The sequence below is a fragment of the Symphalangus syndactylus genome, chromosome 14, assembly GCF_028878055.3.
Source record: "Symphalangus syndactylus isolate Jambi chromosome 14, NHGRI_mSymSyn1-v2.1_pri, whole genome shotgun sequence".
Lineage (NCBI taxonomy): Eukaryota > Metazoa > Chordata > Mammalia > Primates > Hylobatidae > Symphalangus > Symphalangus syndactylus.
This window is the reverse complement of record NC_072436.2, coordinates 86,186,207-86,213,644: the sequence shown is the minus strand read 5'-3', so window position 1 is coordinate 86,213,644 and position 27,438 is coordinate 86,186,207. Positions and strand designations below refer to the sequence as shown.

Below are 27,438 nucleotides of genomic sequence, written 5' to 3'. Positions count from 1 at the left end.
ATTTCTTACTTCTTATCCCTGTGGGGTTATTAAACCCTTCCCCAGTGTCCAAACCTTTCTAATACTTGCATGTGTTCACTCTGCCTGGTTCATTCAGTGTTGGCTTTGCAAGATTGAGTGTGGCTACTTTCGTCCCAGCTCTACTGCCATCATATTATGTGCAACCTGGTTCATTAAAAAAGTATTTCATGTACTACCCCATACTAGAGGGAGCTGAAAGGGAGATACTGAGTGGTGACTCCCTTTCTTCATTAAGTGGCCCAATGATTAAAACGTTATAAGTTGGCAAAGCACTTTGTAATCTCATTTTCAGTGCCATAGCTGGACACTTAGAGACTTATCATTTCACCAGTATACTTAGTTGTAAAGAAGGGCTTGTTAAAAAGATCTTCATTGAGACGGTTTCCAATTCAACTTCCCTTTTGTAGTCTTGATGTGGTGTGTGTGTGTGTGTGGGGGGGGGGGTGATGAAAGGAGGAGTGCATTTTGAAGAATATACTCTTAATTTTGAAAGTATGATAATTTTTAGAACATTTCCACATCATCTCCTCAGTGACCCTGTGGAGGTGGGCATTAATTATTACTCATTCTGACAGCTGAGGTTTAGAAAGAATCCAGGGTTTCTTCTAAGGTCATAGGGTAATTAAGAGGCTTGGCCAGGACTAAAAACTCAGGTCTTGGGAATCCTAGTCACGTGCTTTTTCCAAGACCAAGTGTTTTGTAATGCCCTGCCTAGCCTCCCATCAGCATTGTGAATTGGCAGCACTTAGGGGCTTTAAAAAATGTTCTACATCTTAGATGATAAGAAATGTTGTCTTCTCCTTCAGGTTGGGCCTGGCTTTCAAAAGCCAAAGGTTGACATGTGGAAGTATTAAAAACCTAGTTATGTGGCTGGAAGGAGTTGGGGGTTGTTCAGCATTGAGCAGTTAGCAAGGCTCTGGGTTTAATTCTAAGCCTGGACAGGATGCAGTTACTTCAATTACAAGTGCCCTGGGGACTAAGGTGAACCTACGGTGGGGGCCCACCTCTTTACTGCAGATTGGAATCCCTGAGGAATGAAATTACCTTCTTCAGTGAGTATTGCTGCAGGGCTCCAAACTGGAAATGCCAAAAGTGTAATTTGTTGTCTGCCTGTTTAGGTAGTGAGGAAAAAGGGGGACAGGAGGGTGGAGAGAGCGGGGAAATCTAGAGTCCATTTCCCAAGAATACATTTTGATCATTCTCTTTTCTATGTGGAAGATTTCATTTTTGGTTGAGATTGGTGGGAGAAGAAGCTGGGAAGGAGAGATTTAAATTTTTGGAGAACCACAAGTTTAGAGGCCTTGTTTTACAAATCAGAGTAGGAATTTGAGGGTAGTTTCGGTTCCCTCATCTCCCCACCGGATCATAAACAATTCCAGGTCAGGGATCTGGGCGGTGTTTACCTGTGTACCTTTTTCCCACAATGCCTTGCAAGTCGGTGCTCCCATAAATCTTCCTTGCGTCGAATTCCTATCATAGGCCCGTGTTATTCCAGGAAACCACCGCCTTCATATCCCCTGATGGCAGCGTAAGTCGGCCGAGATTCTTCACTGAGCCCGATCTTACACCTCCCCTGGCTGTGGCCCTGCACAGCGCTCTGAGAGTGACTTTGTCTGACTTCCCGGTGGCGCGCCGGGCCGCCGCCGCGTGGTTGGCGCCGGCGCACTGGGGCAGTCGCGCGCGCCCAGGTACTGGCCGCGTTACCGCCGCAGACGCTGGAGAGTGAATGAGCCGTGCGGGCCCGGGACCCTTGGGGCTCTTCACTCTCCCGGCAGTCCCGTGGGCGCGCTCGCCTTTTCAAGTGATAGTAATCGGAGACTTTTCCGTTACATGAGGCTCAACAAAAGATTGTAATTCCAGCAGCTCTGTTTGGGAAGGCACCACCGCGGCTCGGGCCGGCGGCGAGTCCAGGGCCCGGCCCGGGGTCGGCGGCTGCCGGGCGGCTGGGGCGATCGCGGACCGTGCGGGACCGGCAGGGGGCCGCGGGCCGGCCGGGCTCCCCCGCGCCCCTCCTCGTGGTACAGCCTTTCTTCTACAATGCTGTTATGCTAATCAGGTGACATCACCGCCCAGCACACGGCGAGTGGCTCCTGATAAAATTACAAACCGGCGGCCGCCGCGGGCAGCCGGGAGGAGGTGTGCGCGCTGCGCCCCGAGCTCCCGGGCTCGGCAACCGTGGCATGCTTAGGATTGGCGATATTTAAAAGTTCTGAAGTAGAACCTGCGCCTCCTTTCTGCTTCTCCCACCTTCTCAGTAATTTATTTCGAGCTTCCAGGCAAGGGCCACGGAAGGAGGGAAAGCAAGAAATTAGATGCCTGTGTAGTAACTCCTCGCCGAGCTAAGGTGGACTCTCCTGCAGCCAACTTCCCATCAGATCACCCTGCTGGACTTGCAGACCGGAATGGGGCTCGCCTAAGGAGCCGAGCGCTGCGGAGGCTGCTGTGTGTTGGATGGGAGTGGGAGGGGGCTGGAGCGGGACTTCCAGGGCGCAGTCTGCCGGGGCGTTACACCGCGCATAATGGAATTGCAGAGGACGTCTAGCATCTCCGGGCCGCTGTCGCCTGCGTACACGGGGCAGGTGCCTTACAACTACAACCAGCTGGAAGGCAGATTCAAGCAGCTGCAAGGTAAGCCCCCTCCCAAAGGCCGGGCCTGTCCTGGGGCCGTGCCAACGGGGGTTCTTGGAGGCTTTATTTGTGCCATATGGTACGTGACTCCAGTGAAGACGGGCGGCTTCACAGCTCGGCCCCAGACCCTGTGGTTGGCTGCGGGCACCCCATTCACGACTTCGGGAAGGCAGTTGCTCATACTCCAATCCAGAAGAGTCACCATTTGGAGTCCCTCTCTCTCCAGCACCCTTTTGGTTTTCTAGGTTGTCAGATAACTGCTGCACACACATTTTCTTTACTTTTAGCTAACTTTACATCCTAGTAAATCAGTGCTTACAGACTTATTAGTATGCAGGTATTTGATTCCGGGTCGCCTCTGGCTCCCAGCCCCCAGCCTCTTACCTCTGGGAAGCTTTAAAGGTGTAAAGTGCACTGCTCAGACCCAGTCCTGTAGAACAATAGCAAAGGGGGAGAGGGAGTGGTCTTTTTGTTCCTAAGCCTTCGGTAAATTACAGTTTTTTATTCAGAAGCCTAATTTTAATTTTTCTGATGTGTTGGGAAGAGCCTTGCCGTCTATTTAGTGGGCTGTATAATTTCTAATGAAAGCCAGTTATTGTCGTTTCAACGCTATGGGTTGGATTAGTTGGATCAATTACAGGTTTCTTGGAGTCTGTTTAAGGCTCAAATAATTGAATGAGTCCAGTATTTTACTGAACATATTTTTAGGGAGACCAGGAACCTGTGTGTGCACCAGTGTGCTGTTTTCCCTGCGGCCCTTGCAGCCCTCAGCTGTCCCTGCCCAACCTGCAGGCTCTGGCCAGCAGTGTCTCCGAGCTTATACATGAAAAAAGGTTCCTAACTGAAAGCAGAAGTCCTTCCGTTTGGAAGCCCCTGGAGTCAGTAGTAGGCTGGGAATGGCTCTAGCACTGTAAAAAAGTAGTATTCGAGGACTGTGTGTTTCTTATTTTAACCTTCTCAGTGCTGCAAATGTGGTTCCTGTGAGGAGGAGGAAGGAAGGAAGCCGCTCAGCCCTAGAATGTTTTCATTGGGAAGAGGGGGGAGGATATCTTTCATTCATTGGTTTATTTGTCTTGCGAAATAGTTGACAGTAATGACACTTTTCTGGAAAACAAGAGGCAGAACAGGACGTGATTTTAAACATTTGCTGGGCTGTGCCGCATTCCTCTGGCAGTTAGCTCAGAGGAAGCTTCCTTCGCTCTGGGGAACGGCTCTGTGTCTTTTTCGTTCATTTCTCTTGAGCTCTTCGGCAGTCAAATTTGCTTTTTTGAAAACTTTAGCTGGGGGCGCTTGCAAGTAGTAAATAGAGGAGTTGGCTTGGGGGGCGTTCATTATCTAGGTCTGTGTCAGGGGCCTCACGGTTTTCGGGTCGGAGAATCCACTGCGTGCTCCTCCTCTTCCCCTGGCCCGGACTCCCAGCTTCATTGTGTCATCCCGCCTAGGGGAAAGCACCCACTGGGATCGTCAGCCCACTCCCCCGCCAGCCCAGCCTGGAAGTCTCAGAAAAAATGCAAAACTAGGAGAAAATAGAAGAAGGTGTGAGGGAGGAGTGCACCCCTAGGCCCACCCATAACAAAAGGCTGTTATTCTGAAAGGGCTGAGGAAGGTTGTAAAACTGCTCTCCGAGAAGGGTGGAGCCTACACACAGGAAATGTCTTAACTGTCCTCTCTGGACAAAGTAAAGTTTAAATTTAAAAAAAATCACCATGTGCCCCTGATATTTTATCTCATGGGCTGTTTCTCAAGGAAATCCCTTCGAAAGGGGTAAGCTTCGTGTTTTGCGTGGTAGCTTTAAAAATAATTTTTTTTTAGTGTGGCCCTTGTCTCCTAATTTAGCTCCAGTGACTTTCTTATTTTTAAATGTTGTGGTTTAGGAGTTGCACAAGTTTAGTGTTGGTATTTCTGTAACAGAAAACCACCCATGTTGAGGAATTGAGAAAGGGTGAATTAACTTTCAAGTATGATGGACCTCAGGAGAATTACACACATTTGTCAGCATCCTTCAGAACAAATGGACCAATTGCATTTTAAACAATCCTAGGAGAATTTTGATTAAACACACACACACAAAACCTTTAATTCCCATCCCTGGTTTTGTATTTTGTTTGGTATTTGTAGTTCTGATTATCACATATTTTTGATAACATATAATTTCTATCTGCTGATTTAATTTGGTACATTCCTGCAAGTGTGCCTTTTTTTTACTCTTCTGGGTATAATCTTTCCTAGCACATAATCTCTGAATATTGGCAAAATGCTCCTCTGAAACTGTATTGGGTTTTTTGTTTTCGTTTTAAGAGACAGGGTCTCACTCTGTTGCCCAGGCTATAGTGCAGTGGCACAATCATGACTCACAGCAGCCTTGAAGTCCTGGCTCAAGCCATCCTCCCACCTCAGCCTCCCAAGTAGCTGGGACTAACCATGTCTGGCTAATTTTTACATTTTTTGTAGAGACAGAGTCTCACCATGTTGCTCAGGCTGGTGTTGAACTCCTGGCATCAAATGATCCTCCCGCCTTCGCTTCCCAAAGTGTTGGGATCACAGGTGTGAGCTACCTTGCCAGTCCTGTACTGGGTTTTTAATGCCTCCGATATGAATTTATTTATGTGTTGTCTGTGCCTGATAGTGCTATGATTTTTCTGGAGTTGTTTCTGCATTTTGGCTGGTTTCAAGTTACTTTCCACACTGGGTCCTAAAAATTTCGGGAAGTGTGCCATAGAATGAGATTTGGAGTTCTGGCTAAGGAGAATATGATATTAAAATGAGTCTGGTCTATTTAGATAAAATAGTTTGTAGAGATTTATAGTTTATAAATTTATAGAGATATTATAAATTTATAGTTTATAAATTTATAGAGATATTATAAATTTATAGTTTAATATATAGTTATATATTTATATATAAATATAAATAGTTATATATAGTTAAAAATAAAGATAGTCAGAAATTTATAGTTTGTAGAGATTTATGGGTCAGTAAATAAGTGTGATTAAAAAAAAAACCTCATTGAGATACAGGAGCGATGGCTTTATCACACGAAGCCTCCTGGCATAAGAAGACAAGCCCTTCAACCTCTGATGGCTTTAGCATTCACCACCAACACCCAACACACACACACCCACACCCCTTCCTCTTTTTCTTTTTCAGATTTTCACCTGCAAAATTATCACTTTCCTCAGAATCAGTTCATGTATCGTATAAAGTTGTATTTGATGTTTTTTTCTCTATTAAATAAAAGAGGAATGTTGAAATACAGCAAAACCCAACCTCCCATATTTAGAGAACTGTGTAGTAACAGAGGTGCAGGTTCATGATAACCATCTCTCCACATCAGCCACCTTAACTCCTCATGAGAGAACACTCACCATGCCACTTTCCCCCTCAGAAACAGTTGCCTGTGCCCATTGTGTAAATGAAGTTCCAGACTCTAGCTTGGCCTTCAAAGATTCTCCCTAAAATGGCCCCACTCCACTTACTTCTTACTCTAACATATTCCATTCAAACCTGGTAGGCAGGCCTACAGCTTTTTATAAAACCCATCCCTGGGTTTCACACTTAACCTTCTACGTTTCGCCTCAAATGCCTACTCTTCCATTTCATCTATAGAAATGCTTACTTTTCTTTTCCTTTTTTTTTTTTTGAGACAAGGTCTGCCTCTGTTGCTCAGGCTGGAGTGCAGTGGTGTGATCTTGGCTCACTGCAACCTCTGCCTCCCAGGCTCAAGTGATCCTCCCACCTCAGTCACCCCAGTAGCTGGGACTACAGGCGCTTGCCACCAAACCCTGCTTTGTGTGTGTGTGTGTGTGTGTGTGTGTGTGTGTGTTTTGTAGAGACAGGGTTTCACCATGTTACCCAAACTGGTCTTGAACTCATGAGCTCAAGTGATTGGTCTGCCTCGGCCTCCCAAAATGTTGGGATCACAGGTGTGAGCCACTGCACCCGGCCTAGAAATGCTTACCTAGTAATGCTTACTTTTTAAAGACTGTGCCTGCATTCCAATTATTCCATAAAGTTTCTTCTTTCTTGTCAGAGTTACTGGGAAAAAAGATTTTGTTGAGTGCTTACCATGTACCAGTCAGAGCTTTCTATATGGAATTTTGTCTGGTCTTTATAACATACCTGTGAAGTTTTAGAGGTGAGAAGATAGAGGCAAATAACTTGTCCAAGTTCACAGGCATTGTTGAGTTTAGGCTGCACACTGTTCTGTAACTTTCTCCTTTCAGACTTCTAGATGTTCATATTTATATATATATTTTCTTTTAAATGAAAGAGTGACAATGTGAAATGCCCACCCTAACCTGGTTCCCTCTCCTGCCTACCTGCCCCCTGGAGGACTGATTCTATTGGCTCTGGCTGTGAGGTTGTAATGAAGACAGGATCTAGTTAAAAAGCATCAAAATGAACTTTTTCTGTCTGCCTTGCAGCCAGATGCTGACACTCAGCATCTGATCTTTCTGGAGAAGGTGCATTCTCTGGCTATTCTAGCTCAGTGCGTTTGCACCAGGAGAGGTATGAAGTGCCCTGTCTTCCTTGGGACATAGAGATTAAAGAATTTCAGGCCATGAAATGCATTACTGCCATGTTTATTATGTATTGAGAGTTGTCTTGTTGAATTTCTTAACTTGTTAAATTTTTTAACTCTTAGAAAAAGTGAACTGCTGATTTTATACCTCTGAATCATGAAGAAAATTTATTCTTGTTTTTTTGTTTTTGTTTTTTTTTTTTTTTTTTGAGACGGGGTCTCGCTCTATCGCCCAGGCTGGAGTGCAGTGGTGCGATCTCGGCTCACTGCAACCTCTGCCTCCCGGGTTCAAGCGATTCTCCTGCCTCAGCCTCCTGAGTAGCTGGAATTACAGGCGTGCATCACCACACCCCAGCTAATTTTTTTGTATTTTTAGTAGAGACGGGGTTTCAGCATGTTGGTCAGGCTGGTCTCGAACTCCTGACCTCCTGATCTGCTCACCTCAGTCTCCCAAAGTGCTGGGATTACAGACGTGAGCCACCGTCCCCGGCCATTTTATTCTAAAGCTTTTAGTAAATCTAGTTTGTTATGCTACCTAAATGTTTGTCTTACTTTCTTAAACCGAGAGAAAGAAGATTGCTGGGTTTACAACCATTTGTCATGAAGAAAATTTGCCCTTAAGTTCTTAAAGTAATATCTTTCGAGTATTTCCCATTGTGACACTGAAAAGAATTAATGACATATGGTTATTTGTGAAGAAGGGGAATAAGAGGAGACAGGATTTATATAAGAACATTTTGGGGTCTGATGAAAGCATAAAAGATTGGCTTTTTGGTCTGGATACCTGCCAATACTGTAGATTTTATAAACTCAGACAACTTGGTTGAATGTCTTCCCCCAAAATAAATAAAAATTCCTTTTACCAGTTTACCAGACTTTCAGCTCAAAATCTAAGTTTCCTACAGATTTGTGAATTAGAATCCCATTTGGATGGTATAGTAATAATAATTGTTAATGACCATAGCACTTAACTTTGATATAGATCGTCTTGTCTAATTAATTAAATGAGATTATTCACAGTACACAGTATGGAATCTAGTACTTAGTAAATTCTAAATAAATGTGTTTCCTTAGTACTAATAATCCTGTGAGGGTAGATATCCTTTTTTTTTTTTTTTTTAAGACGGAGTCTCACTCTGTCGCCCAGGCTGGAGTGCAGCAGCGTGATCTCGACTCATTGCAACCTCTGCCTCCTGGGTTCAAGTGATTCTCCTGCCTCAGTCTCCCAAGTAGACTGGGATTACAGGCACCTGCCACCACGCCCGGCTAATTTTTGCATTTTTAGTAGAGACAGGGTTTCACCATATTGGCCAGGCTGGTCTCGAACTCCTGACCTTGTGATCCACCTGCCTCGGCCTCCCCAAGTGCTGACCACGCCCGGCAAGGGTAGCTATTCTCGTACTTTTTGTAGATAAAGAAATAGATCATTGGATTATTATCCATCTGTCTGAGGCTAGCTTTCCAGAATTCAGGTTTTCTGACTCCAAATTTGATGCTCTTCCCATAGTACCACAAGGTGTGGGTTAGATATGGATCATGGCACCCAGATAACTTGAATACATACTGCTGGCATGGAAGATTAATGTGTTAAGGGAGCTGCCCAGACTGCTGGACATGGGCTGCTCTCAGTTTTTGTTGCATTAGGAATATTGACAGTCAAAGGAATACCAACTTTTTCTTAAATCTAATATTTTACTAGGAAGAACATTAAAAGGATTCTTGGAGGCTAGTTATATAGAAGAGGAGGGTGATAGATAACTTCTTTTGAGGAAAAGATAGCACTTTTCTTAGGAGAGTCAGCCTAAAATCTCCCTGGCTGCTGAGAAAGCTTTCTGGATGATGGTTTCATGTCATCACCTCTCCTCACTCCTCATTCTTGGAAAAAGGGGTCTGCTTTAGTCTCTTTTCATGGCTTCCTAAAGTGTCCCCGTACAGTTGTCCCAGTCTTCCCACAGCAGGGCCCTGAGAAGAGAGCTCCATGCACACACGTCTGGGATTCATCTTTGCTGGGATTTGACTCCAGTCCCAGCTCCAGCTCCTGCCACACCTCTACCCCACAGAAGTTGTGATTCCTTAAACCTGCCCTGCATTTTCGCACCCTTGACACCCTGCCGTCTTGGTTTCTTCTCCTGGGAATTATTTCATGTGTCAGGATCAGTCTTTTGAGGTTCAGTTCAGATGCCACTTATTCTAGGCATTCCAGGAGGCTGGGGAGGTCGACATCCCTGCTTGGACTCCCTTCCTTTTAAGATTTGAAGTTTCAGCGCTTGATCATTCACCTGTGATTTTCCAATACTGCCTTTTGTTACAGTTCCAGTCTTTGTCTTTTTGTTTTCCCTATATTTCATGAAGTCTGGGAGCCTAAAGACCAAAGTCTGAATGGTCTGTCTTACACGTAGGAGCCACTAAATATTTGCTAAAGAGCAAAATTAATGAAGTCAGTGTTACAGACTCCCTTATTGCTGTGGTTCCCAAATTGAGGTTCTCAAAATGAGGTCCCCAGGTCAGCATCAGCATCATCTGGGAATTTGCTAGAAATGTAAAATCTCAGATCTCCACTTCTCACCTACTGAATAAGAAATTGTAGGGTGGGGCCTACCAATAAGTGTTTCCACCTGTTCTGCCAGGTGGTTCTGGTGCACACTAAAATTTGAGAAATAGTCCCTTATTGGATCATTTGTACAATCTTTGCAAAATTTTGTAGTGGGGATGGAGGAGCAGACTCCTTAAGTTGCTCCCAAACAGGAGCAGGTATTATACCTGATTTCTTATAGAAGAATGAAGAGTTGGGGGAAAATACGTTTTTTAGGACAAAATTGTGTAATCGTGGGAAAAACATCAGCTAGTCAGGAATGGACTCTGTCCTGCTTAAATTAGAGAAGCCGTTGAACATCTGTCGCAGTCACCGCTTCTGCCTCAGATGACCCTCAGGTGGGGTCAGTTACCTGCCTCGGTTCTCCCACAGAGTTGGCTCACGAGCCGCTATAGAAAGAGATATAAGTTTAGAAAAAATAGGGATAAACCTACTAGTGTGTTTAGGCTCTAAGGATAGTTCTGTAAGGCATCAAGTTTAGTTTCACTTATATTCTTAATAAGTAATCTATTGAATTTAACCTTAAAAAACAAAAATCCCAGCAACTTGGCTTCTGTAAGGGGGACAGATCAATATCTAGGCTGCTTTCCTTATTTGAATAACTGCCAGGTCTGCTTCACAAAATTGTATTGACCAGCAAATAATATGATCTATATGAAGTTTCCCTGGAAACATCCATGTACTATTAAAATGTGAAGGATGGCTGTTGTTTCCATGACTGTATTCTTTTTAAAGAAAACTTCTACATATAAATGAACACTGACAATTCCAGTATTGTTGATTACTAGTAAATACAGTACAGCATGTCAAAGATGGACTTCAGGGTTTGTTTTTTCTTTTAACCTTCTGGAAAATAATGTGGACAGTGACAGAGCATTAAGTTTTTAGTTAATGATAGCTCCACCTCTTGTGTACGTAATCAAAACAGACCAGGTGGGGTTTAGCCGCTTGTAGATCCTAGTGCCTAATCTCTCTTGACAACTTTCTATCAACTCTGAAGCCCAGCTATGAAAAACAAATGAAAGGGGGAAATAAAGGATAAGGGCATTGTAAGCATTTTTCTTTTTTCCTTTTTTTTTTTTTTTTTTTTTTGTTGAGGCAGAGTCTCGCTGTGTCCCCAAGGCTGGAGTGCAGTGGCAGGATCTCTGCTCACCGCAGCCTCCACCTCCGGGTTCAAGCAATTATCTTGCCTCAGCCTCCTGAGTAGCTGGGATTACAGGCGCCCACCACCACGCCCAGCTAATTTTTGTATTTTTAGTAGAGATGGAGTTTTGCCATGTTGGCCAGGCTGGTCTCGAACTCCTGACCTCAGGCAATCCACCCACCTTGGCCTCCCAAAGTCCTGGAATTATAGGCGTGAGCCATTGCGCCTGGCCCCTGTAAGCATTTTTTTCAAATGGTTAATATTCTTTGCTGCATTGACTTAAAAGTTTGACAGGCCAAGCGCAGTGGCTCATGTCTGTAATCCCAGCACTTTGGGAGGTCGAGGCAGGCGGATCACTTGAGGTCAGGAGTTCAAGACCAGCCTGGTCAACATGGTGAAACCCTGTCTCTGCTAAAGATACAAAAATTAGCTGGGCATGGTGGTACACGCCTGTAGTCCCAGCTGCTCGGGAGGCTGAGGCAGGAGAGTTGCTTGAACCTGGGAGGCAGAGGTTGCAGTGAGCCAAGATTACGCCACTGCACTCCAGCCTGGGCGTCAGAGTGAGAATCCATCTCAAAAAAAAAAAAAGTTTGATGGTTGTAAAATCATTTTGTTGGTGCAGAGAACCTGCCATTTAAAATGGCAATTGTTGGCACTAACTTAGACTACTTTAAAAGCAGGAAGGATCCTAGGAAATAAAATACTAAAGTAAAACTTTAAAAAATACAGGGCTTGCTCTTTTGTGTATTCTACTTACTTATTAACAAACATTTATTGATTACCTGCTTTTCAGTGAGCAGCTGTCATCTGGTTAAAAAGTGTGTGGGTGTGTTTCAGCTGTGCTGGAAATGCTGGCTAAGCCAACTGATTAATCGAAGCAAGTGGGGAAATGAACTTGATCTAGGTAAGAGGTGAGGAACTGAGGTAGGGGAATCTATGCAGGTTCAGGGTTACTGGAGCTTAAAGTACAGAGTGAGGATGGGGTGGTAGGAAGGATTCTAGAAGGATAATAAAGGATGCAAAGCCCTGTTAGGTTACAGAGTTTGGACGTAAGGCAGTGGGAAGCTACTGGAGGATTTTTATTTTATAATTTTTTTATTTTCTTTTATTTTTTGGAAACAGGGTCTCTGTCACCCAGGCTGGAGTGCAGTGGCACGATCTTGGCTCAGTGCAACCCTCTACCTCTTGGGCTCAAGCCGTCCTTCCACCCCAGTCTCCCAAGTAGCTGGGACTACAGGCATGCACCACCATGCCCACCTATACTGGAGGATTTTAAATAAGAGAGGATTTTAAATCTGGATTTTTAATTTAATTTTGTTATTTTTATTTGTATATATTCATGGATTGCAAGTGCAATTTGCTACATTCATGTATTGCATTGTGGTGAAGTCAAGGCCTTGAGTGTATCTATTACTGGAGCAATGCACATGATACCCACCAGGCAGCCTCTCATCCACTTGATAAATATAAATGTACATATTTACATTTATATATAAATTTCTTAACTCTGGTCACTGAGGCATGCTTTATTCTCTCTATATATATAGAAAGGCTAGTCTGACTGCTGGTATGATGATCGTTTCGGAGGGTGCTAGTCAAGGAAGGAGACAGAAGACCAGTGTTTTATTTGCTGGAGTGAGAAGCTTAGAAACAACATAACCTCCTAGAATTTTGAAAGTGAAATAGGGGACTTAGAACCTTGTTATTCAGTATAGATAGATGACTTGGGGTTTTTTGGGAATACAGCATCTCAGGCTGACCTCCCCACCGACCTACTAAGTCAGAATCTCATTTTTTAGAAATCCCCAAGTGCTTTGTATGCCTGTTCAAGTTTAAGAAGCACTGCTGGCAGTGCGTGGTGGCTCACGCCTTAATCTCAGCACTTTGGGAGGCTGAGGCGGGCGGATCGCCTGAGGTCGGGAGTTCGAGACCAGCCTGGCCAAGATGGTGAAACCCTGTCTGTACTAAAAATACAAAAATTAGCCAGTTGTGGTGGCACACATCTGTAATCCCAGCTACTCTGGGAGGCAGAAGTTGCAGTGAGACAAGATTGCACCACTGCATTCCAGCCTGGGCAACAGAGCAAGACTCTGTCTCAAAAAAAAAAAAAAGCACTGCCTTGGAAGTAATAGTGTCTGCCTTCTAACTCCTATGAACAGACAAGGAAATAGTTTCATTAAATGGAGGAGGTTTTGGTTTTGGGTTTTTTTGAATAAACTGGATTATTTTAACTAAATATAAAAATAATCTTGAGTATAATAGTTAAAGGAAGTTTAGTATTGCTCTAGGAGATTACAGGGCTTTAAAACATAGTTAACTGATTCTGAGCTTTAGAAGTCTTTTATAGAATTTGGCTGGGATTTTCCTATTTGGTAGTCCTGCAGTTCTAGAAATTTGTGAGGTTAAAAAAACAGTTTCTTTTCATATTTACCCATTGATATTAATGGAGAATCACAAAAATACCCTGGGCCAGTTTTTCTAAATTATTCCAGAATTTCAGCATGATGTCCTGGGAAGTAGAGATTTATGAGTCCATACCTGCTTTATGACTTAAACCTTTTAAATACTTTAAAACTATTTTTTTTTTTTTTTTTTTTTTTTTTCAGAAACAAAGCACAAATACTCTTCTTCAGCCACACTTCATCTTAGTAGAATGATCTTACATTAAATGAATGTTCCTGTTCTTGCAGTTGGTTAGACTTCAGTCTAGTTTCATGAACATCAAACTTACCTAGTGGTGCCTTCAGGTTTTAGCGCTAATAGTGGATTTGAAGTATGTGAAATATCTGTTACATGATAAGTGCTCATTTCCTCTGAGTTTGTGGGTGAAACTTTAAAATTACTGGTTATTGATTGGGTACGGGAGAAAAAACACCTGCTGAAACTTGTTGGCCGGAAGTTTTTGCCCCTGAGAAGAAGAAAGGAACGGGGTGGGGGAGATAAGGGAATTCAGTTCTTGGCTGGCAACACTCCAGAACCATCCTGATGGAAGGGATGTGGCCAGTTGAAAGCAGCAGACAATTACTTACCAGTCTGAGAGCCTGCTTCTCATCTATGGGATGGAGGTCATACAAATTCTGTGTAATGAGATTGTTCTAAGAATTAGGTGAGATTCTCTTTGGAAACTGTGTTTGGCACAGTCCCTGGTACATAAATAAGAAGGGCTCATAGGATTATTACAGATCCTAGTTAAATGGCAAGGCAGGGCCCAGCTGGGTGAGCCTTGTGAACTTGAATGCCTCAACTCCCACCCCCACCCCCAAACCTGTTCTGGGTGTGGTTTCCTTTAGCATGTTAGAAGAGTGTTTAGTTTGCCTGAAAATTTACCCAACTGAAACCATCCCCCCCCTCCTTTAGAAAGATTATAAGGTTCAGTCACTTGGGCCTGGTGACTTTTGATGTAGTTTGAAGGTCACAATGGTGTTTCCTCTCCCAAGTTCATAAAAGCCTCTGGAGCAGCTATTGCTGCAGCCAGAGAGCATCCAGCACTTGGTCAGAGAGCCGCCTTTGTCAGAGAGCACTCCTGTAGCCAGACTCATATTAACTGCCCCCCATGGGTGTGTTGAATGCCTCTACTGTGTTTGCTTTTGAAAGGCCCTTCTTAGCCTTTCTCTCTCCCCTAACCCCATTTTCAAGAGGCACAAGACCTTTAAGTAGCAAATACAGTAATCACAGTAGCATGGAGACACAGGCTGGCCTATATTTGGTTTCACAAAGGCCTTGTGAAAGATCTGGCCTTAAAGTCCCTTTTTAATGCTGAAATTATGCAAGTGGAAAGTTAATTTGAGGATCACTGAGGCACACTTTATTCATGAAGAATATGAGCAAAACATAAATACAAAGTCTGGAGGCTCTGTTCTACTCTGGTGGCAAGGAAATTACATAGGCTGTATCTTTATTTGGCTGAATCCCCCTCCCACCACCAAGAGTGAAACTGTGATAGAATTTTGGAGTGAGAGCTATTGTTTTAAGCACTGACTGGTTGCAGGTGTGTGTGTGTGCATGTTGCCTGAAACCCTCTACAAACCATAGATATGATTTTGGTGGAATTGGCGTGCCTACGGTGGTTACAACTAAGATTGTAGAAGACCAAACATTTTAAAGTTGGAATGTGACCTTAGCATTTTGAATTATGTTTCTTAAGTAAGAGAAACTTCGAAAGTCTATTTTATTTTTATCTTTATTCTTTGAAGGTCTGCTTTAAAGTTTACAGTGTCTTTGAAAGTCTATGTAGTCTGTTGAACTCTTAAATCCCAGTGAGTTCCTATAGATTGCTAGCTTGAGTGTATAGTATTTGAGATGTGAATAAAGTCTAGTGCAAAGTGTGTTTCTTGTGCTTGAAAATGGTGCCCTGATTTCTATTGAGGGAGACATTTATTCCTATAAAGGTTTAAACAACTTGCTGTACAATTCAGTCTTGCAGTGACAGAGAGATTACATGCTATCTGCAAACAACTGCCAAGCAGATGAAATCCCGGCTGTGCGAAATCTGCGGTGAAGAGTGGTGGGGGTGGCCAGGAGAGCAGTGGAAGGGAAGTGGCTCAGAACCTTGTAGTGGTGGTTTGGCGTGCCTGTCAAGGGCTGTCGGACGTTTTCTCTCATTTCAGAAACAAGGATGGTGGGAAAAACATGGGCCGTGGATTTGCTTAAACCAACAGTCAAATCCTAGCTCTACCAATGACTTCACTGAGCCTCATTTTCTTCATGGGGAAAGAATAAATAGCCCTTGGGGTGGTTGTGAAGCCTAATTAGGTATGTTGTAATTGTATTAAGAGGATGACCAGTTCATCGTTTGCCAGGGAGTTTTCCGGTTTTAGTGCCAAACATTCCACATCCAGGGAATCTTCCTCAGTCCCAGGCGCACTGGATGGTTGGTCCCCCGGTTATATATGAAGATACCTATTACTGTTCCCTAATTGTGTGTATACACACACACACACACACACACACACACACACACATACATATATATATATATATATATATATATATATATATATATATATAAAGGGCTTCTGGAAGCTGGCTGCCTATTACTGTGTACCTGATACTCAGTGGGTATTTGTGAACTCCCAGGAGGATAGGTGTGTGTGTGTGTGTGTGTGTGTGTGTGTGTGTGTGTGTGTGTGTGTATCCGTATTCCTTCTTAGGGATGGCATACAAATAAGTGTTTCATGAATAAAGGGATGAATGAGTAGGTAAAGTAATGTAAGCAGTAATGCATATGTTTTAAAGTGACTTAGCTGGTTTTCCTTCCAGGGGCCTCTTCCCTGAGACAAGAGCCACTTAATAAATGATGTCTTGAATGAAAGAATACATCAGGAAAATAATTTTGTCCATGATGTGGCTAAACTAAAACTGCAGGAAGGGCTTAGGCTGGGCCTATCTACTTTTGTTGATAAAATGAAATTTAATATGCCCCTAGTGACAACCTCCCCTCATCCCCTTAAAGCTCGAATTTAGGGGACTCTTGTGGTTGGACTCTGACATACTCCCTAGGACTCTGCTAGGTGCTGGGGAATTTACTAAACTTTGGTGAGGAGAAGAAGAGAGGAGAGGGAAGCCACGGTACTAAGGTACTTAGAGAGACAGAAACAGTTCCCTAGAAATTAGATATCAGATTGTCTTTTTTCCCCCCTTTCTTTTGAATGGGATGGGGCAAGAATATTTGGACCAGGATAAAGTTTTAAGATGCATTTACACTAATGTAATCAGGTTACATAGCAAAAAATGTAAAAAATGTACCCTGGGAAATTGAAATCTATCCGTTCTTCTAGGTGTGGCAGCTTATTCACATTTTTATGTTGTATGACCATAAAACGAACACAGCTTTTCTAACCGCGAGTGTCTTTGCTTACAGAGATAACAGTGTGAGTAATGCTTTGCTAGAAGCCAGGCAGTTAAATCACACTCTGAGCAAATAGAGGCTGGGCTTCAGAAACTTAGATAACACATGAATGTGCAAACTTGGTCTTTTAAACTGAAGACATATCTGAAGGAAAACTGCTTTTGGCCCATGAACTACTTTCCCAGCCCTTTGTGCCTCCCAATCTCTGCCCCTCTTTACAAAAAATCTGTGTTTTTCCTCTACAAATACACATATATGATTTCATTTTTGAGATGAGATGTTATTTTTTTCACTTGAAACACAAGGAAGCAATTTTTAAAAGTCTTACTCGTTCAGCAGTGGGCTTGACTGTAGCCAGTTTGACTAGGAGTTCTTGGCCACAGAACCATACACTGCAGTCTTTATCAGGGTAGTAAATTCAGATGGGTTTTTGGAAAGGAAGAGGGCTGGAGTTGAGGGAAGGGCACTAGAGCAGTGTGACCCATGGGCCCAGGAGCAGTGTGAGTGAGTGGGAAGGGGCTCTGGAAGCTGACTGCTTTTGTGTTTGCCACAGTGTGCTGGGAATCAGATGGGAAGGCGGGCCCAGACCCCAGCAGATACTCATCTCAGCCATTGTTGTCATTAAATGATTCTGAAATGACCTTTCTTACCTCAGTTTCCTGTGAGCTCATAGTTGTCTGCAGACGTGAATTATGTCATTGATCTTTGCTCCCTCTTTGCTTATAAAGAGTAGCTGTTCTGCTCCATGTTTCTGGAAGAGGAAAGTGATGCACAGATCACTTAGTAAAGCGGTCCCCAGCCTTTTTGGCACCAGGGACTGGTTTTGTAGAAGACAGTTTTTCCACAGACAGGATGGAGGAAATGGGGGGTTGGTTTCATGATGAAACTCTTCCACCTCAGATCATCAGGCATTAGATTCTCATTAAGGAGCGGTAACCTAGATCCTTTGCATGCACAGTTCAAGATAGGGTTTGGCTCCTATGAGAATGCCGCTGCTGATCTGACAGGAGGCAGAGCTCAGGGACTAATGCTCCCCATCCACCACTCACATCCTGCTGTGTGGCCGGTTCCTAATAGGCCATGGACCAGGACCAATACTGGTCTGTGACCTGGGGGCTGGGGACCCCTGACTCAGTGACTCAGCAGTTGATTTGGGATCCTCTGTCTTTGTTCCTCCTCCCTCAGTGGGAATTCACAGTGTAACTCGTTTGCTAAGGTTTTCTACATTAGAAACAGAACTCCTATTGGACTACTAGGAGACGTGGTCGTTAGAATAATTATGATTTTTAGTATGACTCAACCCCTTTTTAATATTCAGCCTTATGGAGGGCCTCTGCCTGCAGCTCTCTGCTCAGGCACTAGGGCCACAGGGGTGTAATTTCTATCTCTGCCCTCAGGAAGCTCACAAACAAGTCAAGAGACAGGAAAACGGATCCTATTTTTCTAATGGGATTTGAATGGATGTATTTATGGGAGGGGGGTGCTTTGTACACCTGCAAAACGGAGAACACCTGCCCTCCCTTCTCCTCTGGGGTTGCTGTGAGAATCAGTTAGAATAATGTGCATGAACCCTGTATGGAAAATACAAACTCATAATCTAAGAAATTTTTGTGGGGGGACACAAATGTTGGGGTTGTCTTTGTTCTCAGGTCCCCTCAACTGGTCTAATGAAGGAAACAGACACCTTTCCAGTGACAATAGCCAACATTTATTGGACACTTATGTACCAGACTGTGCTATTTATGACATACATTATCTAATTTCGCAATCAGAAGAATGCTAGAGATAGGGTCAGGCGTTATCTCTGTTTACAGATGAGGAAAGCAAGGCTTGGAGAGAATGCCATACAGTTATTAGTGTGGCGGAGCTGGCCTTTGCACCTGGCTGTTGACCACACCCTAGCATTAAACCATCACCTCACACTGCTTCTCCGAGATAGTTATCTTCTTGGGATCATTTAGGTGTGGCAGGATCTGGAGGGAGCAGTTGGACCCAAGTCTCCTAGCAGCAGCCTGCACATTTCTTGAGTCTGTTTTGAAACAACTTCCTCAGCCCTAGCTGCGCAGAAAGCATCCTCCCCTCAGAGTGGTGATTTTTATCATGTGGTTTCCTTCCTCCTGCCTTTGGAGGTCAGGTCTTCTCACCCAGGGTCAGAAAGCCCATCAGTTGCTGATAAGCTGCAGCACTTGAGTCACAGGGTGCAGGCCTGTGTTTAGAATGGGTCATGCTCATGTCGGGCACGTGGGGAATCAGTGATCCCGTGAGAGCTCGATCAGTGCGGTCTGGTTTGGAATTGCAGGTCACACCCTTCCACCACTTTGCTCATGTGTCTACTGATGCCTATGATGTAGTTAAACCACTGACTTCTTTCTCCTGCATCAAACGACTTTTTGAAAAAGTGTGTGGGGGCTTTCCAGCATGAACCAGGCATAAACCAGGTATCTTCATGAACGTATTATTTATCCCTTCAGTCACCCTGTGTGCTAGGTGGTATCATAACTGCTTTGTGGATTGAGGAACCTGAGGCCCAGAAAGATGACTTGAGGTGGCAGCCTCATTTAGTCAGCAAGTAAGAAAATGGGTGATGGTGATTTCTGCAGCAAGAGGGGGCCGTTTTCAACATTTCTGTGAACTTAAGGCATGTGCTTCGTCTAAATAGGTGGAGACACTTAGGAAGGCATAGTGTATACATCCATCAGCACGTGGGTAGATTTTGAGTTTTTTTGTTTTGTTTTAAATCCAGAGCATTGTGTATTTGATCATTCTTAGAGATTCAGCCACATTCACAGGTGTTAAGTGTTACACCTAACCTAGCAATACAATACACAGCTGAAAGAAACCAGTCAGGTTTTCCCAATATCAATTTCTTTTTATTTTCTTTTCTGCAACTCCAGAGGATTCAATAATGTCAGTTTCTGATAAAGGTTTTGCTATTGATGAGTAAATTCTTCCATTAAAAAGATAACAGTCTGCTAATTTGCTTATCATTGATGTTGCAAGAGCATAATATCGGAGGGATGAGTAATGCATCTGCATATCTTAAAGGACAAAACTGACGTCCACCAACTTGTGGATACCGTATTTGGTAAAAGTAACTAAGGTAAAATTGCCTAAGGGCATGTAACTTGAGCCATAGCTTAAATTCAGGTGATACTGAACGTTGACATATCAGGATTCTTTTGTACACAGAAACGTGGATGTAGACCCACTGGTAGCTATTGCAAAGGCTCTGGATTTTTAGCTGCTGAATGAAATACCTGCAGCTGAACATCTGTTATGATGCAATTAAGCAGTGACTCAGTGGCGTGAAGGCTCAGTTTCGAGGTATCAGGGACTCCTTTGAATCTGTCCACAAACCTCTCAACCGAAAGGAGAGGAGAAATGTGTACAGACATTTGAGAGGCTGGGTCCCAATATGCCTCTGCCTAGGCAGTCCTGGGAACCTGGTCCTTTCTCCTGAGACAGGAATTAACCTGTAGTACGAGAAACATGGTTGGATGGGTGGTTAAAGCAGGGCCCAGACTTTGGTACAGTTTAGGTTATGGTAGCAGAGATAGGGAGAGAGGTGGATGATGGTAATGGTCTGTGTTTTTTTCCTTTTGTCACTCAGATCCAGCTTTTTTTTTTTTTTTTTTTTTGAGACAGTCTGGCTGTGTCTCCCAGACTGGAGTGCAGTGGTGCCATCTCAGCTCACTGCAACCTCTGCCTCCTGGGTTCAAGCGTTTCTCCTGCCTCAGCCTCCCCAGTAGCTGGGATTACGGGTGCCTGCCACCACGCCCAGCTAATGTTTGTATTTTAGTAGAGACAGGGTTTTACCATGTTGGCCAGGCTAGTCTTAAACTCCTAACCTCAGGTGATCTGCCCACCTCGGCCTCCCAAAGTGCTGGGATTACAGGCGTGAGCCACCGCGCCCGGCCTTCAGCCCTTCTTTCTGCTATTGCTTCGGCCCAGTTAATAACTTAAAGCTGGAACGTTGATGTCAGGTATGTGTAGGTCCAGGAAAATAGATGTTGGCTCTGTTACTTCAATTTTTTTTACTCTATACTTTGAAGAAGTAGTAATTTCTAGAACTTGTACTCAAAACTCAACTGACAAATCCTTGAAGGCCGTTGCTTATATGCTCTAGTTGATGCACCACAGCTGCCTGGCTGTGAGAGTGGAGTAGCGTGTACCTCTTAATTAGCCAAGAATAAGTGCTGTGGAAGAAGGCAAGATGACTTTTTAGAACCCATTTTTAGCTCAGAGATCACTGAGGGAGCCATCAAATCCATCTACCTGTTCAATCAATATTCAGCCAGCAAGTGGGTGTCAAGGTGAGCAGCTTACAGTGCTGAGCACACTGGAAACACAGGTGTGTAAGGGACAGCCACGGTCTCAAATTACGTTCTGACAGCGAATACTAGGTAAGTGATCCCAAACATGCAAATAACATTCCTTGGTCCTGGGATGTGGGAAGCATTTTGGAGAAATTGACATTGATTGCAAGTTTTTAAGTATGACCTGGATTAGATTATGAGATGATGGGTGCTTGGGGGTAGGAGTGTACAGAGGGAGTCATGAAACCATGGAGGATGTTGGGGAATGGCTAGAAGTCTAATTGGGACATCACGCAAGTTTTTTTTCCCCTTCCATTTCATTTGTGAATGCTTATTAGTTGGGGGTTTTGCCTCCTTTTTGTTAGCCAACATCCAGCTAATCTTGGCACAGGTCCAGGGAATCAGGTGCTGCTTAGCAGCTGATGTTGGTTAAATGACCTTGGACAAGTGACTTGCATTTCAGTTCTCTTACCTGTTAGAAAGGGTTGTAGATCGTCTGATACAGATGTGAAGGCCCCTGCAAATAAATGCGTGGCTGTTTACCATGGTCACTTTCATTTTACTGAATGTGCTCCCCCAAGGCTCTTCTGGGTAGATGCCGACTGCTGAAACACTAAGCATTTTTGGCTTCTCATGCTTTGGGCTCACAAAATCAGTCCTGTGGGAAACCTAACAAGCTACCAAGGAGGAGGGAAAGCAAAAGAAAAGTATATGGATTCTCATGCAAAGAGAGCAGGAAAGTAGGTCCCTACCGAAACTCTAGCCCTGTATTGGTGGTGGTAGTGATAATGGTAATAGCAGCCAAAACTTCTTGATACTCCCCTTATGCGGGCACTGTCCTAAGTGTTTTGCAGTATTGATTCATATGCTCCTCATAGCGTCCTTGTGTGATAAGTGTTATTTCCATTTTGAAGATGAGGAAACTGAGGCACAAACGAAGCTGTGCCCAAGGACACTTAACTAGTAAGTGGAGCCAGGATTCCAACCCAGGCAATGGGCTTTGGGACTCAATTTTTAACCATCTTGCTGTGCTGCCTGTTGAGCATTTTTCACCTGGTGCTTTTGTAGATCCCACATTAGGATTTTGTTAGGACCCTGGGCAACCTTGATTTAGTGAAAGCAGTTGTTGAGAGGTAGAAATTCCTGATCCTTTTTCAGTCTTAAAGGATTTGCTGAGACTCTCACTCTCCATTGGTGATGGTAATAAGGGGCAGCATGGTGAATGCCATGTAAAATTCAAGCCTTGCCTTATCTTGGAGGACTTTATTGCCTTTTCTTTGATGGTACTTTGGAGATTCCAGACTATAAAGGACTCAGCTGACAGTACAGACTCTCTTGATCTGTATTTTCCCAGTATATGAAATTATTTGTAATGTACCCGTGAGAACCTGGAATAAAGTGTACTGGCACTGAAGTAGAATCTTGGATTTAAAAGTACAGTGTTCACTGCTGCGTCACTGAGCATTTGCTACACAGAGAATAACCTTGGAGCAGTGTTCAAAGGTGATGGCATTACCTAGAACATGGAGTTAGGCCAGAAAACCACATCTTAAGTTCGGATTATTGGAGATTGCTGATTTTTCTTGACTTTAAATATTTTCGACTGTTTGAGTGTTTGTTGGTGTCTTTGGGCTAATTGGCCTTTTGTTCTGTGATGTCCCTGTGTGAATAAAATGGATAATCCCTGTTTCTGGTTAGCTGCTGCTGCTGCCAAGTATAAGTGAAGACTTCTAGCTGCGATTTGCATTGTGTTTTCAGGCCACCTTTTGAGTTTCCCCATAGCAGATATAAAAACTGTTTGTAAGAGTTCATCCTTACTTGTTCAGCCTTACTTGTTGTATCCTAAAACCACAAACTTGATTTTGCTTCCATTCATTATGCTCTATATTTGGCATCAGTGAGGCAAGTTATTTATATTTATTGTTTATACCCTGCCCACTTCCAGAAATGATTTAATTTGGCCTAGGCAAGTGTCTTCTGATGGTGTGTGTGTGTGTGTGTGATAATAATTCTGATGTGTGTGTGTGTGATGCTACTTCTGCCACTTCAAGAGTCCAGAATCATAAGATTCCTAATAGGATTGTTGGGTTGGTGAATGCTGGGTTTGTTCTCTTCTTTGCCCTCTCTGTCCAGGAAAAATCTGAGTATCTTTCTTAGGAGTGCCTAACACTGCTAGACTGAAAGGTGCCATGTCACCGTTTTTCCCAAGAAATTTTCTTTTGAGGGTGCTATAGAGAAGCCCTCTGGTATGAATGTATTAGGCTGGTGCAAAAGTAATTGCAGCTTTTGCAATTAAAAGTAATGACAAAACTACAATTACTTCTGCACCAACCTAATATATGTTATCTATTCCCATTTTGTTCTTTTCAGAATAAAGCTTCCTAGGAGTTTCTCTAGCTCATGACCTCTTTTACCTTTACTTTGAGTTGCAGTGTTCTTAGCTCATAGAAGGAGCTTTGACGGCACATAGAATAAAGTATAACAGCTTCCGTTTGACCTGAGGCACCCCTCAGGTATAAGAATGTCACCCAGAGATAGAATACAGTGCCAGGTTATCAACTACCATTTTTTGGGACTGGTTCTCTGCTCACGTGTGACCGTTATTTGGGGAAATCATATAGTACCACAAACCAGAAATTTCTGAAAACACCTAAACTCCCCATCTTTCACACTCACCCATAGGGACCATGGCCCCCAGTGAGGGGCAGTTCGTCTCCATATTGGTAGCATTAGCGCACGTACTCACTATAACTCTCTTAATACCTGAACTGTGGACAGACCAGATCCTCACTGAGCTGAAGCACATTGGCATAGTAAGGGAGCCCAGCGTTGCTGTTTGGCCCTGCTTTTGAACTGGGAAGATATATTGCTGCATGGAGTTCTGAAAAGTACCTTTGTAAGTCCCGGGAACTCCTACTGACCTTTGGATTTAGGTAAAATGTGAGTCTTAGGAGAATTGATGAGAATGTAGGAACCAGTTTTAGCCAATGCATTAAGACTAAAATGACTCTATTGTTTGTCAGGCTTTGCCAGAAAGTATAGTGAGAGAGAGAGAGAGATCCTAGAACTCTGAAAGCAAATAGCCCACAGCAGTTAACTGTATTGACTTTGGAAACAGGTTATGAACCCAAACCTCTGTGCTGAACTTGAATGGGTGTTTCTTTTCTCCTTTCTGAGGGTAAAAGCTGCTGATGAGAACGGCTCTCTAGTGTTGCTAGGACAAACCTGTATGACCTTCTTTATGTAAATAATTAACAGGGGAATATTTTCATTTACGTTAAAGCCGTATATGAGAGAGATTTCCAGGCTGGCTCTGACAGCCTCTGGCCTCACTGGAGAAGGAAGCCAAAAAATTCAAGCTTCCAGTCGCACGGAATCTGAGAATATTCTGTATGACAGCAGTGGCTGTGAAGCTGTTTCTTTAAAGTAAAACCCCATTTGAAGGTTAGTCTGGGGTGACTTTACTGTTACATAGGGAGTAGATTTTGTTTCATTGAGTGGTAGAGATTTTGGTTCGTTGAGTGGTAGAGAGGTTAAAGGCAGAACTAACTACTAATATATGTGGAACTAAAAAGCATCTGAAACTTCTAGCAAACCAGTAATATTTAGAGGCTTCTGCCCACTCTGGCTAGGCATTTTTGTTTTGTATACCCATACCAGCTTTTCACATCCTGTTTCTTGAGAATACATAAAGAGCAGATTTCTCCACATTATCAGGAAAACAATTCGAAGCACAGGTCTTATGAATTGGGAAGACCACTAGCATTGCCATTAGCTGCTTATTTGTGTGTGTGTTGGAGGGTGGATTATAATCCAAGTATATTCATATTCTCACACTTTAACCAAAAAAAAAAAAAAAAAAACTCCAAAATCTCCTCTCTTGCATTGTTTATTGGTAGAATGGGAAACTTACTGCTGGTGACTAGTTAATTCTGAAAGGGTTAAGGTTTCTACTGTATAATTCCAAAAGTACAGGACTGGGGGAGCCAATATGAGAGACACACATAACCAAAAATTTGTAAAAACTTTATTTTTTAATAAAAAGTATAAATAAAAATTATAGGCCGGGTGTGCTAGCTCATCCCTGTAATCCCAGCATTTTGGGAGGCTGAGGCGGACTGATCACTTGAGGTCAGGAGTTTGAAACCAGCCTGGGCAACATGTTGAAACCCTGTCTCTACTAAAAATACAAAAATTAGCCGGGCATGGTGGCACACACCTGTAATCCCAGCTATTTGGGTGGCTGAGGCATGAGAATCGCTTGAGTCCGGGTGGTGGAGGTTGCAGTGAGCCACGATCACGTCATTGCACTCCAGCCTAGGCAAAAGAGCAAGACTTGGTCTTAAAGAAAAAATACATAAATATATACACACACACTTTATATATATTTATATATAATCTCATACAACATGTTTTGAAATACACATGCATTGTGGAATGGCTAAATTGAAAGTTAATACATAACAAATTTAATGATAATACAAGTGTAGAATGGACAACAAAGGGGTGGTGCATAATCATCAAGTACTTCTCATTAGTAAAAACCCTTTTCCTTTGCTTAGAATTGAGGAGGAGGGGATGCTCTACAGTGAGGATTCTCCATAGGGACGTCCGTGAGACACACGATGCTGACTGATCCACTTGCCCAGGACATGGGTATCCTTTGGTGCTGACAGCATTTGCTGCTGCTTTCCAGGGAATCATGGCTGACATTGAACTTCCACTGCCTCTGGGCTGCTTTGCTCACTCCTCCTAGGCAGGCAAGCTGACCCTTGGGAAGCTCAGCATTTGGCCTTCATGCTTTGGTTTCTTTGCCCTTTTTTTTTTTAACCTTTTATTTGCTCTGGGACCACTTTGAGGTTGAAAGTACAGCCCACAGTTTAAGAAAACTGTCCCAGACCTGAGCTAATAAACAAGAGTAAAAGACTTTTTCTCTTGTCATTACTACTTCCTCCTCACTGACTAATTAGCCAGCTGCTGCAGGTCTCATTAAACTTCATTAATCCTAAGCATCTGTCTGTAGGAACTGCCTCAAGATAAAAAGGAAGCTCCGCTAAACATTTTTGTTGCTGCTGCTAATTACCACAAGCTATGCTTTTTATTAATTAATGGCTCTACTTGCCTCCAAATCCTACTGAAGAACTTTGCCAGACAACAGGCACTTCATTCTTCTGTAGCTGCAGACATGCTGCTCTGTGGTTTGGTGCATGGGGTACCTGTAAATTATCAGGGCTGAGAATAGGGTAGCTCTGGAAACCAAGGTAGAGAAAAAAATACATCTGGAAGTCTGGTTATGTGTAACTTGAACTTGCTCAAAGCCTTCAGTTGACACTGATGCTTTTTAAAAACATGCAGTGGTAAATTATTTCATCACTTTGCTCAAATACATGACGGCAAAACAATCACAAAGCTAGTTTTCTTGACTCACAGCTTCCAGGGTCTAAGAAAGCATCTTATTGGGGGATTGTGATGCCAGAGCGTAAGGGATGTTAAAGGAGACACTTAAAAAGGAAGGTGTCGATCTTGGTTCTGGTCTGGTGGTGCCTGAGAGCAGGGACTCCTTGAAGATACAAGATGAATTACACTCCTCCCAGGTGTCAGGCAGGGGAGAGAAGCACCCTCCATTTAGAAATATGGAGGATTAGCCGGATGTGGTGGCGGGCGCCTGTAGTCCCAGCTACTTGGGAGGCTGAGGCAGGAGAATGGCGTGAACCCAGGAGGCGGAGCTTACAGTGAGCCGAGATCATGCCACTGCACTCCAGCCTGGGTGACAGAGCGAGACTCCGTCTCAAAAAAAAAAAAAAAAAAAGGAAAAGAAATGCACTGAATTATGTAAAACTCCCATTTCGGAATTGTCAGGAATTAAGGTTGCAGGATACCTTAAGAGATTTAATTCAGTGTGTTCCACTTAGGTTGGGGGGAAACTTACTGAGCATTAAGGCTTGAACCCCATTTCATATCAGTTGGAGCCAAAGGTCCTTGCTAATGTAGAACTCTCTGTAGAGTGGTGGGGGCTATCAAGTCAAACTGCTGGGACTGTGCTTGCTTCGTGACTGGGCAAATAACTGAATTTTTCTAGGCTTGAATTTGCTCTTATACAAAATATGTTTGGTGGTAAGAGTACCTACTTCACTGAGTAGTTTTGAGAATTGAGTTTTAATGAAGTGCTTAGAAGAGTACCTGGCCCTAGTAAACACTCAGTAAACCCTGACTATAGGGGTAGACATGGAAGAAGATAATTTAATTCCTCCGTCATCTAGGACCATGCTGGAGCCCTTCCCACGTGTGTAGCTGAAGCACTGGTGGATCAACCCCCATTCGCCTCTGATCTTATTCTTGCAGCTGCTTGATGTCCCCTGGACTCAG

At 43.5% G+C, this 27,438-nt stretch overlaps 1 protein-coding gene across 3 annotated transcripts in view; it reads left to right on the top strand.

Annotated features, from left to right (window-relative positions):
- The window catches only part of SPTBN1 (spectrin beta, non-erythrocytic 1), a 212,223-nt gene that overhangs the window by 96,926 nt on the left and 87,859 nt on the right, over window positions 1–27,438 (top strand). The window contains exon 1 of one of the 3 annotated variants that reach the window (XM_055242816.2): window positions 1,988–2,649. The exons of 1 other annotated variant lie outside the window; for it this stretch is intronic. In XM_055242816.2, coding sequence (XP_055098791.1) covers window positions 2,541–2,649 — 109 coding nt within the window. In that variant the 5' untranslated portion in view covers window positions 1,988–2,540. Of the gene's footprint in view, window positions 1–1,987; window positions 2,650–27,438 lie in introns of those variants that run through there. One more of the 3 variants, XM_055242817.2, reaches the window with a different exon arrangement.